This window comes from Lissotriton vulgaris, chromosome 6, assembly GCF_964263255.1.
Source record: "Lissotriton vulgaris chromosome 6, aLisVul1.2, whole genome shotgun sequence".
Taxonomy (NCBI): Eukaryota; Metazoa; Chordata; class Amphibia; order Caudata; family Salamandridae; genus Lissotriton; species Lissotriton vulgaris.
The window spans coordinates 8,746,696-8,762,402 of NC_141694.1; the positions used below are offsets into that span (position 1 = coordinate 8,746,696).

A 15,707-nucleotide genomic window follows, 5' to 3' on the forward strand; every position below is an offset into this window, starting at 1 on the left:
AGAGGGAGGTTGTGTGCATCTGGTGTGGGTTGGCCGAAGAGGCGGGTGCCGTATATCAGGTGTGGGTTGGCCGAAGAGGTGTGTGCTGTATATCAGGTGTGGGTTGGCCCAAGAGGGAGGTGGTGTGTATCAGGTGTGGGTTGGCCGAAGAGGGAGGTGGTGTGTATCAGGTGTGGGTTGGCTGAAGAGGGAGGTGGTGTGTATCAAGTGTGGGTTGACTGAAGAGGGAGGTGGTGTGTATCAGATGTGGGTTGGCCGAAGATGGAGGTGCTGTGTATCAGGTGTGGGTTGGCCAAAGAGGGAGGTGCTGTGTATCAGGTGTGGGTTGGCAGAAGAGGGTGGCGTTGCCACAGTCCTCTATTTAGTGTCTGCGCAGCCACTGAGATCATATGTTTCTCATTGCCTTTTCTCTTTTTTTGCAGGTGGGAGCTGACCGCAATGACCACTAACAGCACCATCAGCCGTCCCATTCTGTCCTCGCATGGATAGCCTGCCGTCGTCTTCCGTCCCCGTATGGATTCACTCGCCATCCCCGCTTCGCAGTCATTCATTCCTCACCGTCCATCTCATCTCTACTCTTGGTCTTGTCCACCGTCCCTTCTTCTCATGGATTGATTGACCATCCCATCATTGCACGAACTAAGCTTCCATCCTGTGCATAGAGCGCCATATGTGCCTCTGCTTGGGTCCACCATAGTTCATTGTGTGTCTGTTCTTGCACGTCCATGGCCTGCACCCTTCCATCCATGTGATTTGTAGAGGAGCCATTCTGAACAAACACCTCAGGCTCCCGCCACCTGTCCTGCGCTCCCTTCATCCTGGCCATACCTCGCTCTGTCAACCCTGTCTTTCAGTAGCCCTACCTTTCCTGGGTCTTACAGCTTTTGTGGGCAATGTGCAACTTTAACGCAGACTTTCTTCCTTGTGTGCAGCCTACTGCGATGGAGGCTTTCGGACTCCGAAAAGGACAGCCCTCTTCTGACTGCACTTGTCGCTCCTTCTCCCGAATGGTGGGCTGTACCTGCTTGCTCCACCCGGGATGCGTGGGGACCACCTAGTAAACGGAGATGGTTTCTCAGAGGCGGATTGTAAACTGTCTGGACACGTTTCGCACAGCACTGCCTGCATCAAAGACAACAAGCACAAACCTCACCATTGCCACAAGGTGGATACGCGTGAGGTTCGTCGTTTCTTTTTACCCTGGGTCAGAAGTGCCACGCTGATGCCACGCTTCTTGTTGCTGCTTCAGTGTCTTCCTTCTCCACCTGTATTATACCGTCTGTCTCCACCCACGCTGACTCTCCGTAGAGCCTACACTGCCTGTTGTGGCATTGCCTTAAGGTGGAGCCCACCAAGGAAGCGCCCCTGCTGGAGTGCAAGAGACATGAACTGAGGGTGCTTCAGCATCTTTGAGCTCCCAGCAGAAAAACAGCACAGAAGCAGAGTGGACAAGTGTGCTTCCAGAACCCACTGGTGAGCTGTGCCAGTGACTAGCCTGCATCAGAAGGCGGTGCAGTCGCGATTCACTGTGGAACTGGGTGTGCTTTGGGCACCTTACATATGGATTGGGTTATGCTGGTATGGTGGCCCTCGGTCACTGGGCCAGATTGCATTCCCCGTTTGAGGTATGTGGTCTCAAGTGATAGGGCGCGTAGCCCTCACTGGCTCTGGTGTTTGTTCTCAGTGTTTGTGTGTGTGTGTGTGTGTGTGAGACTGGGATGTGTGAGGGTCCTGTGTTGGGGGTGCTGTGGAGCGCCTCTATGGTTATGAGTGATAGAAAGTGTGAGATTCATTAGGAGTTTAGATTGGGAGGTAACAGCTGTGATGGAATGTGCGATACTTCTCAGGAGTTAAGATATGAAAGTGTGGTGAGCTGGGGATCAGGTGCTGGGGGTCTCGGGGACTTAACAGCTCAGGTCTCCCGCAGGATAAGGAAGTCTCAAATGGAATGGAATAGTAATGGGGTGCCTTGCTCCCTGGGAGTTGACAAGAATGTAGAGTTGCCTGTTGAAGATTGCCATGTATGGGGTAATCTGCCCTAGAGGGATTCTTATGGGTTTACTATGGTAAAATGCCTCTTGGACTCAAGTGTGTATTGTGGACTTTCCAGACTGGTTGAGCTGCATGTGTTGGGTGGCTTCCTCAAGGATGAGGTGTGTGTGTGTGTGTGTGTGTGGCCTCCTCAAGGATGAGGTGTGTGTGTGTGTGTGTGTGGCCTCCTCAAGGATGAGGTGTGTGTGTGTGTGTGTGTGGCCTCCTCAAGGATGAGGTGTGTGTGTGTTGGGTGGCTTCCTCAAGGATGAGGTGTGTGTGTGTGTGTGTGTGGCCTCCTCAAGGATGAGGTGTGTGTGTGTGTTGGGTGGCTTCCTCAAGGATGAGGTGTGTGTGTGTGTGTGTGTGTTGGGTGGCTTCCTCAAGGATGAGGTGTGTGTGTGTGTGTGTGTGTGTGTGTGTGTGTGTGTGTGGGTGGTGTGGCTCCCTAAGGGTTGATATGAGTATGTTTGTTGTTCTAGTCCTCTGGAAGCACATGTGTACCCTTCATACACGCAGGGGATGGCCGTGCACGTTGAATCCGAAGGGAAGGAGTCTTGTGGTACCCAAAGAATCTGTGTGTGCGTGTGCCCAATGCCCCTGTGCTTTTCGTGGATCGTGGTCTGTGTACAATGGGATTTGTGAGACATATTCCCCAGCAGGGGGATTGGGGTTACCTGTGTTTTCTCGTCAGAGATGTGTGTGCTGTCAGCAGGCACTGGGACCCTCATGGAGGTATGCACCCCCTGTGACCCTTTGGAAGTGCAGTGTGTTGGGACTGTTTGTGTGTGTGTGATTTATCAGTGGGATCGAGTTGATTGCGGAATGCCCTGTAGCGGGTGTGGTCTCCTCATCTCTTGAGATGGGATCTGTCGGGTCCCCCCGATTAACAGTAAGATCTGTTGCTCGATTGCAAAGTGTTATTTCCAAGACCACGTGGTACACAAATGGGGATTAATTTTGCCACCCCACCCTGCAGACAGGAATCCCTTGGATCTCTGCATTCAGATTAGAATCTGTTAGGAAGTGTTGCCACAGGAAATTTGATCTGTTTGTCCATCTCCCCCTTCCTTTGATGAGGTTTCATCCTCCCTACTGATGGGGGACCTGTTGAGCCGTCTCACTCTAGAGATGGGCTCTGTTGGCAAGTTCTCCACTAAAGATCTGAGGATAAGCTCTTTTTTTACCAGAATCTGTTGTACTGCCAAAAGTTGGACTATCTAAAAGGCTGTGGTACAGTGTTGATGTCCGGGTGACCGGTTTGAGGGGATCTGTTCCAAGAGTGGAATTCCTTGGGGTGTCTGAATCAATTTTCTGGATGCTGTCAAACAGAGCTTCGATTTTATAAATATTTAAACAAGCACTTCTTTGAGTCTTTGTTTCATTCTTTGATCATTGTTCTCGCCTGGCAAAGATAAGTGAGAAAAGCACCTTGTTCAGATCCCCAGAAGAGACTGAACAGAGGTGAATCCTGTTCATCAGATCCAGCGACACCGGAGTGGACATGAGCTGTCCTGAGCCTCTGCGACCGCTCTCGGGCTGCTTTCAAGAGTCCTGGCGCAATTCAATTTTATTAGCTTGTTTCAAAATCAATTCACAATAATGTGATCATAAAAACAAATTAACTTACAAAAACATACAGTTGGCCAAAAAGGCAACTATTTATAAAAATGTGATCATACAAATAGATCAATTTACAGAAATAAGTATAAAACCAAAATAGCAACTCTTTATGAAGTCAGGCGGTTTTAAAAACATGTACTTCCTGTAAATATCTGATTTCGACTTAAGATTTAACATGAAATGTAGAGTTTGGGATGTGATGATAACATTATTTACAGCTAATACCGTTCATAGATAAAGACCTCTCTGATATGATAAAACTGAACAAACGACCTCTTTAAGATTTTGACTAGCCAACCAGCAGAGAATCTGCATGCAGATCGGGCGGCATTAAGCCAAACAACATTACAAATGAACGCCCCTGTTCTCAAATGTGAAATAAATTTAAACAGCATGTGGTCTTTTAAAAATGTGAAATGCGATTACTTAAGTTTCAAATGTGTACCTCTGGATTGAGTTCATATGTGCACTGCCGTATGGAACCTCTAGATTGAGTGTATATCTGCACTGCCGTACGGTACCTCTGGATTGAGTTGATATGTGCACTGCCGTACGGTACCTCTGGATTGAGTTTATATCTGCACTGCCGTACGGTACCTCTGGATTGAGTTGATATGTGCACTGCCGTACAGTACCTCTGGATTGAGTTGATATGTGCACTGCCGTATGGAACCTCTAGATTGAGTGTATATCTGCACTGCCGTACGGTACCTCTGGATTGGGTTGATATGTGCACTGCCGTACGGTACCTCTGGATTGAGTTGATATGTGCACTGCCGTACAGTACCTCTGGATTGAGTTTATATCTGCACTGCCGTACGGAACCTCTGGATTGAGTTTATATCTGCACTGGCGTACGGTACCTCTAGATTGAGTTGATATGTGCACTGCCGTACGGTTCCTCTGGATTGAGTTGATATGTGCACTGCCGTACGGAACCTCTAGATTGAGTTGATATGTGCACTGCCGTACGGTACCTCTGGATTGAGTTGATATGTGCACTGCCGTACGGTACCTCTGGATTGAGTTGATATGTGCACTGCCGTACGGTTCCTCTGGATTGAGTTTATATCTGCACTGCCGTACGGAACCTCTAGATTGAGTTGATATGTGCACTGCCGTACGGTACCTCTGGATTGAGTTGATGTGTGCACTGCCGTACGGTACCTCTGGATTGAGTTGATATGTGCACTGCCGTACGGAACCTCTGGATTGAGTTTATATCTGCACTGGCGTACGGTACCTCTAGATTGAGTTGATATGTGCACTGCCGTACGGTTCCTCTGGATTGAGTTTATATCTGCACTGCCGTACGGTACCTCTGGATTGAGTTGATATGTGCACTGCTGTATGGTACCTCTGTATTGAGTCGATGATTACAATAAATTCTGTCATCTAAAGCTTTCCTTAAATCTGGTCCTTAATAATTAAATTTGCAAGAGAGGCAATGGAAATTGCAAATGACTTCATCCACACCTGGATGTCCATCGCTTACTAGAAGCTCAACCCAACCGAGGCACAAATCCAGTTTATGGCCAAGAACAATAAAGTGGGTGCAGTGCAGACCTGGCTCGAAGACGTGACCCTTGACAGCTTGAAACCCCAACATTCTCTGAATGCCAAGTCACTTGGATTGACCCTGGGCACCAACCTCACTCTCCAGGAGCACACTGCCAAAGACCAGGACCGCCTGGTACCCGCGCTCTCACTTCTAAAGGATGTTAAACCGATGCTTCCAGAAAGCGACTTCAGAATTGCTGTTCCATTTCACGTACTCTTGCCTCTGCATGGGGATAAAGCACTACTCCATGGCCTTGCTGACTCCCCTCTGGCATACTTCAGGGGCCTCGGACACTCTGCAGCACATCTGACACCTCGCCTGAAGAAATATACTTGCATCACCTACACCCCGATGGAACTCCATTGTCTTCCCTTTGCAGCCCGCACCATCTTCAAGACCAGCTGCATCATTTACAAAACAATCACAACCAAAATCCCGCTTATTTTGCAGACGAGCTCGCCATCATTGGTGGATGTCGACACCTGCAGCTAAGACACCATCAGACTGCAAACTAAGAATTGTAAAAAAAAAAGAAAAAAACAAGACAGCAGGCCTTATCCGCCTATGCACCCAGGACCTGGAAGAGCATCTCCATATCAACCCTGCTACAGTTTTGGAAAGAGCTGAAGATGCACCTCTTTGAAGAACCTTACATCTCAACGCATTAACTGTCCACAACCCAGCTTCCTCTACTATTACTCTTTGAACTTATGATGCTGGTCTTTGACCGTGTACAGTGCTCTGCTGCCTTTTGGCTAGGTCCATACTGCAGGAATCCCCTATGCATTATATACAAATGCAAAACAATGAAACAGCGAGCCAAAGCAACAATCGCACCTCCCTCCATATCACCAGTTCATTTGGATATAGAACGCAGTAAGAACCGTTGCGTGCACATCAACTGCACCTGCTGTTTCAAGATGTGTGACTCCAAAAGGTCAGAAAAGTTCAACAAATGTGCGTGAAGTGCACCGCACAGTCAGTATTCACAAATGTTAGTCCAATCTCATCATATGTTGTCCAAGGCAATCTTTATTTTTCTATAAATGGAACAGAACAGCCAACGCGTTTCGTTCACTACATGTGAACTTCATCAGGGCTGTAAAAGCTACAAGTATATATAGTATAAAAGCACAGAAATACAACATAAAATCTCATAACAATTAAAAATAACATATATATTTTTCAAATATATATACATAGGCACAAAAAACTCGCAGATGATCCAGCGAAAAATAAAAAAACTCAATACATTCACATAAAAGTGACATAAAAAACTTTCTATTTGTGCCAAGCAGCATGGGTTGATTCAACAAATTTGAGGAACAAAGCCTGGTGGGGCAGAGAAGACCACGAAGAAAAGGTGCGCTATTGCATCATAGTCTTATTTAAAAGGTCATAGTTTGCTTATTGTTCTATCTTAACAAGAAAAAGTGGCAACAATATAATCAACACCCTAATTGAGAAATACGGAAGCTGTAGAAGGATCATGCAGAAGAGGAAGGGACAAGGACATACCTTGAGTGTTGACCTTCGAGGTTTATGTGTAATCGATGTGATATAACAGGTGTGTATAATAGACTCCAGTTCATTGGATCCCCTTATTTTGAGAGCGAGTATTGTACATCGTTGTTATATGAAGAGAACGAGACACCTAGAAGTAATTCTTTATAAAGCTTCATTAAAACTCGGTCCTTTGTATGTGATAGTAGTTAATGATTGCAATGTCTAGTCATTTCTGAGTAAAGTCTATACATACTAGTGAGAGCAGGTTCAACCGTTTATTGCAAAGAGCATTTACTTGGACACCACTATAAATAAAAGCAATCGACTGAATGACATACCAGTACCCAAGCGACTATTAAATAAATGAAATGTGTGAAGAGAGTTGTGGCGGGATAGCAGTGATGACACTAAGTGCGACCGTAATCCGGACCACATGCTTGCCTATTAGAGTGATATTTAACAACAAGGGGTGGTGATGGACAGAGTCTCTGAATTAAGCAGAATACTCTCACCCAGTCAAGAGATCAGGGCTAGATCCAACACCGTTTTTTTAGCTCACTGCACCATCCCAGCTCAGAACCTGGCTATATGCAAATTAGTCTGTTCCTGTCCCAGTGCATGATGGGAACAGGGCAAACCAAACTACACAGCCAGTTCTTACACTGGGAAGGAAACAAGCTCCCGGGGACCGGTTTCTGGCATTTCAGCTGTCGTCGGCCCGGCTTGCTTGAATCCTGATGGTGCAATGAGCAAAGGACTCACATCTGAGTATACCCTTCCACGCTTAGGGTGGACAAAATATTTAACAACAAGGGGTGGTGATGGACAGAGTTTCTGAATTAAGCAGAATACTCTCACCCAGTCAAGAGATCAGGGCTAGATCCAACACCGTTTTTTAGCTCACGGCACCATCCCAGCTCAGAACCTGGCTATATGCAAATTAGTCTGTTCCTGTCCCAGTGCATGATGGGAACAGGGCAAACCAAACTACACAGCCAGTTCTTACACTGGGAAGGAAACAAGCTTCCGGGGACCGGTTTCTGGCATTTCAGCCGTCGTCGGCCCGGCTTGCTTGAATCCTGATGGTGCAATGAGCAAGGGACTCACATCTGAGTATACCCCTCCACGCTTAGGGTGGACAAAATATTTAACAACAAGGGGTGGTGATGGACAGAGTTTCTGAATTAAGCAGAATACTCTCACCCAGTCAAGAGATCAGGGCTAGATCCAACACCGTTTTTTAGCTCACTGCACCATCCCAGCTCAGAACCTGGCTATATGCAAATTAGTCTGTTCCTGTCCCAGTGCATGATGGGAACAGGGCAAACCAAACTACACAGCCAGTTCTTACACTGGGAAGGAAACAAGCTTCCGGGGACCAGTTTCTGGCATTTCAGCCGTCGTCGGCCCGGCTTGCTTGAATCCTGATGGTGCAATGCGCAAGGGACTCACATCTGAGTATACCCTTCCACGCTTAGGGTGGACAAAATATTTAACAACAAGGGGTGGTGATGGACAGAGTTTCTGAATTAAGCAGAATACGCTCACCCAGTCAAGAGATCTAGGCTAGATCCAACACCGTTTTTTAGCTCACTGCACCATCCCAGGGCTAGATCCAACACCGTTTTTTAGCTCACTGCACCATCAGGATTCAAGCAAGCCGGGCTGACGACGGCTGAAATGCCAGAAACCAGTCCCCGGAAGCTTGTCTCCTTTCTGGTGAAGAATTGGCTTGGTAGTTTAGTCTGCCCTGTTCCCATGATGCACTGGGCCAGGGACAGACTGATTTGCACATAGCCAGGTTCTGAGCTGGGATGGTGCAGTGAGCTAAATAACGGTGATGGATCAAGCCCTGATCTTTGGACTGGGTAAGAGTGGTCTGCTTAATTCAGACACTCTGTTCATCACCACCCCCTTTTCTGAATCGTTTTTGGCCACTATATGTGTGGCAGGGTATACTCAGACATGAGTCCCTTGCTCACTGCACCATCAGGATTCAAGCAAGCCGGGCCGACGACGGCTGAAATGCCAGAAACCGGTCCCCGGAAACTTGTCTCCTTTCTGGTGAAGAATTGGCTTGGTAGTTTAGTCTGCCCTGTTCCCATGATGCACTGGGCCAGGGACAGACTGATTTGCATATAGCCAGGTTCTGAGCTGGGATGGTGCAGTGAGCTAAATAACGGTGATGGATCAAGCCCTGATCTGTTGACTGGGTAAGAGTGGTCTGCTTTATTCAGAAACTCTGTTCATCACCACCCCCTTTTATGAATTGCCTATTAGAGTGAGGCTTACGTATGTTTTTAGATAAAATTGTAAAAGGTGTACAGAAAAAAGAATAGAGTACGTGTTGCCTACAAACTAAATTAAAGGTATAACTAGCAATACGGATGGACAGCATTGTGTTCAACCGTAAAGCCATGTGGCAAATCCAAAGTAATTTTTAAAAAATCAAAACAGTGTTGTATATCTTCAAAGAGGCACGTGCATGATGCGAAAAATACATGACGCTTGTGTGAGTAAGTAGATCTCGATCAACAGGGCGTTTACGAAAAAGTGAACATTGGGTTCAGAACTCACATCTCCCTTTGAATATATGCAGTGCACTTAATTGCAGCCGCAATAGTATAAAAACCCTGAGCCCTGCATCTATGTTAAAAAGGTTCCAGCATGTGATTAGGACCTTTTAGGCCGGTCTTACCTTGATACATGCTGTTCTTGGACTTCCAACCTGGCTTCTCTCAGCGAGTACACTACCTGAGCAGCGAGTTTGTGTGTATACATGGACGTATTGTCATGTTCACTTAATACACATAGGAAATCTTAAAGGAACATTATTCAAATAAGGGAGACGCAGTGTTACGTAAAACCATATCGCCATATGTCCAGCAAAAAAGTATTAAATGAGACTATTATCAATGAATGGTGTCGGCGTGCGAATAACAAAATACCTGTGAGTGAGAAATTCGGTATAGCACTAATAAGGCAATAGAGTTAATCCCGGTGGTAAAGCCACGCACCTTGCGTCTGTGTGTGCAAAGTAAAAAGCGTACAATTCCTATTCTACGTAACCTAAATTAGATTACGGTATATTTTCAGTATAGCACTAATCGGGCAATACAGTTAATCCCGGTGGTAAAGCCATGCACCTTGCGTCTTAATGTGCAAAGTGAAAAGCGTACGATTCCTATCTACGTAATCTAAATCAGATTACGGTATAGATTCAGTGTAGCGCTAATAAGGCTAAACAGTTAATCCCGGTGGTAAAGCCATGCACCTTGCGTCTAAGTGTGCAAAGTAAAAAGTGTAAGAGGTAAGAGGAGATTCTAGTGGCACTCTGAGCTAGTCGGTACAAAAGGCCAACATACTCAGTGGGGGTGTTCAGAATAAGTCTGGCACCAATCCTATAGTGTATGTTGTCTAAACAACGCAGATCCTGTATAATTATTATAGGAATTACACAACATGTTGCCACCAACGATGGTTGGGTACTTATTTAACAGTAGAATCTGAGTAGTTCAGTCTTGCTATTCTCAGAAATCCCAATTCACAAAACACTAGAGACGTCTGGAGTGGGTGGGCAGCACTCCGCCACAGCTGAGTAAGCGAAATGCCCTATTTATTAGCTGTTGGATAATCAAGATTGAAGGACACAGTGTTCCTGAATATTGTGCAAAACACCTTCTCTTAGTTACCTTGAAAAGTTATGTGTTGTAAACACAATGACTAACCAGGACATAGACCCACTAGAGCAAGCACTGCCCCTCTTAGAAGACGAAGAAGATGCAAGCGCAAATTGCACATTGCGGCAAATGTTACAAATACAGTCACCCTGAAAATGCTTCCACATGGACTAACACCTAGGGGTGGCGTAGTAGCTTTCGGGATTGAGGCACACGAATCATACAGAACAGAGGTATTTTATTCGTGGTTTGCATTCCCAGCAGCAAATGCAAGAAGAAAAACATTTAATTTCTACACAAAAGACGTACCACCAACGGAATATTGTCCATATGAGGACATTGAAGTTCTGCTCACGTACCAAGAACACTTCTACTGGTTTAAAGGCACCCTCCCCATACAAGAAGTAGAGTAAGACTTTGTCCGCTCGGAAGAGGAGCAACATGGCCAATATCAGCGGCCTACACAGCACACCCTAACATCGAAACAATGCCAGGAGGAGAATTACTGATACATCACAAAGAATTAATAAAAATGTACAGAAACCTGACACAGTTTGTCATGACGACACTTACAGTCCAGCCAGCAATAATTACCACAAACACAACTCCGGTTCAAGGTACAGCAACTAAAATAACAACACAAACGTCGCACGCAGTAATGGGTAAAATGCCCACAAAACGTGAACAAATGCCATTTTGGGTAGCTCAGAAAATAACACAGCTAGAGGCAGTATTTCCGAATACTAGCCCATATGAAAAACACAGAATGCTGACAATCTGCTTGCCCATGGGGATAACACCACAGATCGAGGATTGTACCTCTTGGGGTACAGTTTTCTCTGCCATGTACACCAGAACTCATGGTATCGCCGTCATTAGCAGAAATACCAGATGTATTAAGACAAATACAAAAGGAGTACGGAGCTGAGCCTGCTCTGAACTTGGGGATGAAATTACTAGGTAATTATGCCCAGGTATCAGCTATAATAGCAAATATTAAAGGGGAGGCAGCATCAGTGGCAATCCGCCAACACCTAAGGGAGTTCAGTCCTTTACAACAGGAGCACAAACTACCTAAAATAATTTAAACTGCATATGCAGAATTAAGCTGGGACAGTTTGGGTGGAAAAGCATTAAAGCTGCAACTGATGGGTAGTCCCGAAAAGGACACCTTCAAGCAGACACCTACTTCATCAAAAAGAAGTGGGACAATAACAAGAAACAAAAAGTTAAAGAAAACAGATCTCAATTCAGAGGTAGATCGCCACAGGAGCCCTCTGAAAGGAGGTATACCCTTAAGAATATGGACAATATTAGGAAACCTGACTTGTATCAGGATACTGATACACGTTCCTCTTGTTCCTTTCAGGGTTCAACAAAAAACTCAGAGAGGGAAGGACAGTCAGACAGACAAGATAAGCGTACAAAGTCCAGAGACAATCGGCATGCTCAAGAATATACTTCCAAAAACGAAGAGAAACCAAATCAAAAGCCACAGTTCAAAAAGAAGGTTGCAGGTCTAAATATCAGACATGCCCAGAATTCTGAGGACTCGGCTGCTGAATGGGGAATGGGCTCTGAGATGCTAGACAGTTCGGCTGAAGTAACAATAGCTTGCCAGAACCTGATGGAATTTCTGGTGACAGCGGACTTGAATGATTATATCACGGTGGAAACACCTGATACTAGGGTAAGTGTCCCACATAAATTGTATGAAATAACACTCCAAATGGAGGGGGACAAATACAGGACAGTTAGTCTCTTGAGGGAGAACCTGACATTTGGCTATGATATTTTATTAGCTGAACAAGATTGTCCACCAGCATTTGTCATGGACTGCCCTAGGGGAGAAACTAATTTTACCAGCGTTTTCCGACCCTGTTCCCAGATAACTAAAATATACATATGCACGGGAGTGGGCACTAGCCCTATCTCCGGCATTATGCAAAAACCATGGTGGATGGGATGAGGATACAACCCACCATATTATTACACTAAAAAAATACTTCGACTACCTAGTCAGTATCCAATAAAGCAAGAAGCTAAGAAACAGGTCAGGGGGATCTTAGAGCAACTTGAATACCAAGGGGTGATTGAAACTTGCACCTCTCAAATGAATAACTGTTTCTCGTATCAAAACCGTTCAGTTTTAGATTACAGACATTTAAACACTTGCACTAATATATTTGCTGTTAAAAATGCACACAATGCCGCATTAATGAATAACATTGTGCGTAAAAAATACAAAACAATGCTTGATATCTCAAATGGATTTTTCTGCCAGAATATAGCGCTTGAAAGCAGGTATTTAACCGCATTCTCAGAGTTAGGCTCCCAGAGGCAATTTTGTCGACTCCCGCATGGGGTATAAGAACAGCCCGGGGTTTCTTTTCAGCCAGAGTAACTGAATTACTTCAAAATTTGGATGAAGAGGCATTGTCCTACGTGGATGATATCTATGTAATGGATGATGACCTGGAGGAACACTTGAACAGACTAAAGACCATAATATTGGGATTTGCCTGTGAGGGCTACAAATTTAACTTAAAAAATTCAAAGATAGCCCACCTCAATATCTTTTTTCTGAGATATGAGCTTTCAAGTGAAGGAAAAAGTCTACAGGCGAACTTTTTTTTAGAAGTGTGCGCTGATCCAACCCCCAAAATCATAAAAACTTACAATCAATCCTGGGATTCCTGAACTTTCGCAGAACATACATTTTGGATTACGCAGAAAGAGTAAAACCTTTCTACGATTTAATTAAACCTGAATTTTCCGTTTGACAATGGACACAGGAACACACATCTCATTTGTTCCCTGGAAGCTGATATGATGGCTTCTAAACACTTACAGACACGGGTAAATGTACGTAACCTGGTGATCTGTATAGTTGTGGGTCAATCAGTACACCCATCTAACATATAATGAAGGTGTGACAGTACCAATAGCATACAAATCACATTTGTACACAAATGCTGAGATGCGCTTTGCATCAACAGAAAAAATTGTGTAACAGCAGTAAAGACTGCTTTAGTGAGAGAAAAAGCACTGGCTCAAGGGAAGCGTGTAATTGTTGTTACCCTAGTTCCAGCCTGAGAAGCTGCGACAAAGGCAAGCGTTCCCAACGCTAAAGCCTTACATCCAAGATGGATACAATGGGCTAATTCTCTCACTGCAACAGATGTGGAATACAGGTACGACCTAAATTTAAAGACACAAGCATTCCCGCAATATAAACAAGAATATCCAAATGAAATAATACCTCTAGATCAGGATGAATATATAATTTACACTGATGGTTCCACTCAACGGACCATAGGGAGTAAACTTCAATACAGCATCACTTGTGCTATCGTTAAAGGGCGCATGCAGGATGGAAAGTTTCATCCGAGTTGTACAAAAACCCAGTCTCTACTGGCACTGGTAAATACAGATCTAGAATTCCCCATACTAATCCTGTGTGATTCCTTTTACTGTGTGCAGTCATACAATAAATATTTACATCACTGGGGACAGAATGGGTTCAATGATGCAAAAGGTGGCACAATTAAGCACAAAACGCTATGGAAATAGGTAGTGGGGTTGAAAAACTAACTCCCGAGGGCTCACGTGATTTTCATACACTGAGTCATCAACGTGATGGCGTTCACGTGGAATTAATTGGCTGACGAAGCCGCAAAGGGGACCATACGCACAGCTTCCGTAGCTGCAATCACTCGTTCAAAAACGAGAACAGGCAGTGAGATAATGGTTGCGATTATTGCCACACGCAATAAATCCGCAGTACTGAAAAGATTTCCACTCAAATATTCCTACAAGTTAGATGCAAACAACATTCTATTTGCTCAAATTCCTGGAGTGGGGGTTAGAGTAATACCAAATATGGATCGTAGGTTAGGATTCATTCTAGCAGCACACAAGGGTATAGGCTCTGCACATGCAGGAGTCACAGTGACTATTTTTCAACTAAAATAGCGCTACTGGTGGCCTGGATTAACAAAGCAAATTAAGGACTATGGGCCATATGTGTCATTCAAAATTGCGATCGCAAATGCCGAAATTCTGTGAATTTCCGCATTTGCGATTGCGATCTAGCTAAGTGGGATGTATGAAAGGAATAAAACTAAAGTGGTGGAGAGTTGCACAGCCGGTCTCTTCAGACTATTTTGGGCGAAAGTGTTTTTGGCAAAATTGTGATCAATGTTGTTAAAGTGCGAGGTTGCTGCCTGGGTGGCGTCTCTTGTCATGGACGTCAGTTAAACATGAAGAACTGTGATCCAAACGGTTCTACAACCGTTGGGATTACAGTTCTTCATGTATGAAAGGAAAACAGACTTGCAAAATAAGGAATCGCAAAATTTGCGATTCCCTATTTTGCAATTGCATTTAAGTAATCGCCAATTACGATTCCTTAAATGCAATGTAACAGGCCCAGAAAAAGTGTTATTTGGCCTTAAGGAATTGCAAATTACCACCAACTTGAAGTTGGTGATAATTTTCGTTTTGTTTTTTTAAATGCACTTTTTTGCATTTTTCAAAGTGGCATGTGGCACACATACATGCCCTTAGGGGCAATTCTAATTAGAGAATCGCAAATGTCTAAGGGCATGTATGTGTGCCACATGTGCACTCATGTACATTTCAGGGGTGCAAAAGGGTTTCCTTTGTATGTATGTATGTAAATGTATTTGAGCTTATATAGCGCACAGCTACCCGCAGTGGGTGTCCCGGCGCTTGCTTAGGGAACCCGTCCTGGTATTCCCCTGTGAGATAGCCCCGGCAGGGTATCCACAAGGTGAAAGCCAGGCATCCCGCCGCGAGGGGCCGTTGTGGAGATTAAGCAAGCTATTGCCAAGAGTCGCAGAGTGTGAACCCGTGAGTCGAGAAGGCACCGGAGCGAGAATTATCGAGTCCGTGGAATTTTTAGCCCAAGACACGCCGAGGCGGGGAATTGAACCCTGGTCCAAGGCCGATCTCAGCTTCCGGGTCTGCCGCCTCAAACCCCTGAGCCACACTTCTCCACCCCTGAGCCACACTTCTCCACTTCTCCACTTTTGACACCCTGGTACCCTTGAAATTGTGTTCTCAGTTTGCGATTCTCTAATTAGAATCGCAAATTGAGAATGTCTTCCCATTCATTCCTATGGGCCTCTAGTCCCATAGGAATGAATGGGGGGGTATTCCTTAATTGCGAATTGCAATTTGCAATTCGCAAATTAAGGAATATGTAGGATTAGCAAAATTATTTGCAAATCCTACATAGCATTTTGCGATTCTCAAATAGAGATTCTCAAAAAATCGCTATT

The 15,707-nt window shown here is 44.9% G+C and overlaps 1 protein-coding gene across 2 annotated transcripts in view; it reads left to right on the plus strand.

Annotated features, from left to right (window-relative positions):
- KLHDC3 (kelch domain containing 3) overlaps positions 1-3,394 on the plus strand; it is a 249,559-nt gene extending 246,165 nt beyond the window's left edge. Inside the window, exons 11-12 of one of the 2 annotated variants that reach the window (XM_086925829.1) lie at positions 423-2,169; positions 2,380-3,394. In XM_086925829.1, coding sequence (XP_086781955.1) covers positions 423-489 — 67 coding nt within the window. In that variant the 3' untranslated portion in view covers positions 490-2,169; positions 2,380-3,394. The remainder of the gene's footprint in view (positions 1-422; positions 2,170-2,379) is intronic. The other variant, XM_086925830.1, reaches the window with a different exon arrangement.
- The last annotated feature ends 12,313 nt before the right edge of the window (positions 3,395-15,707 follow it).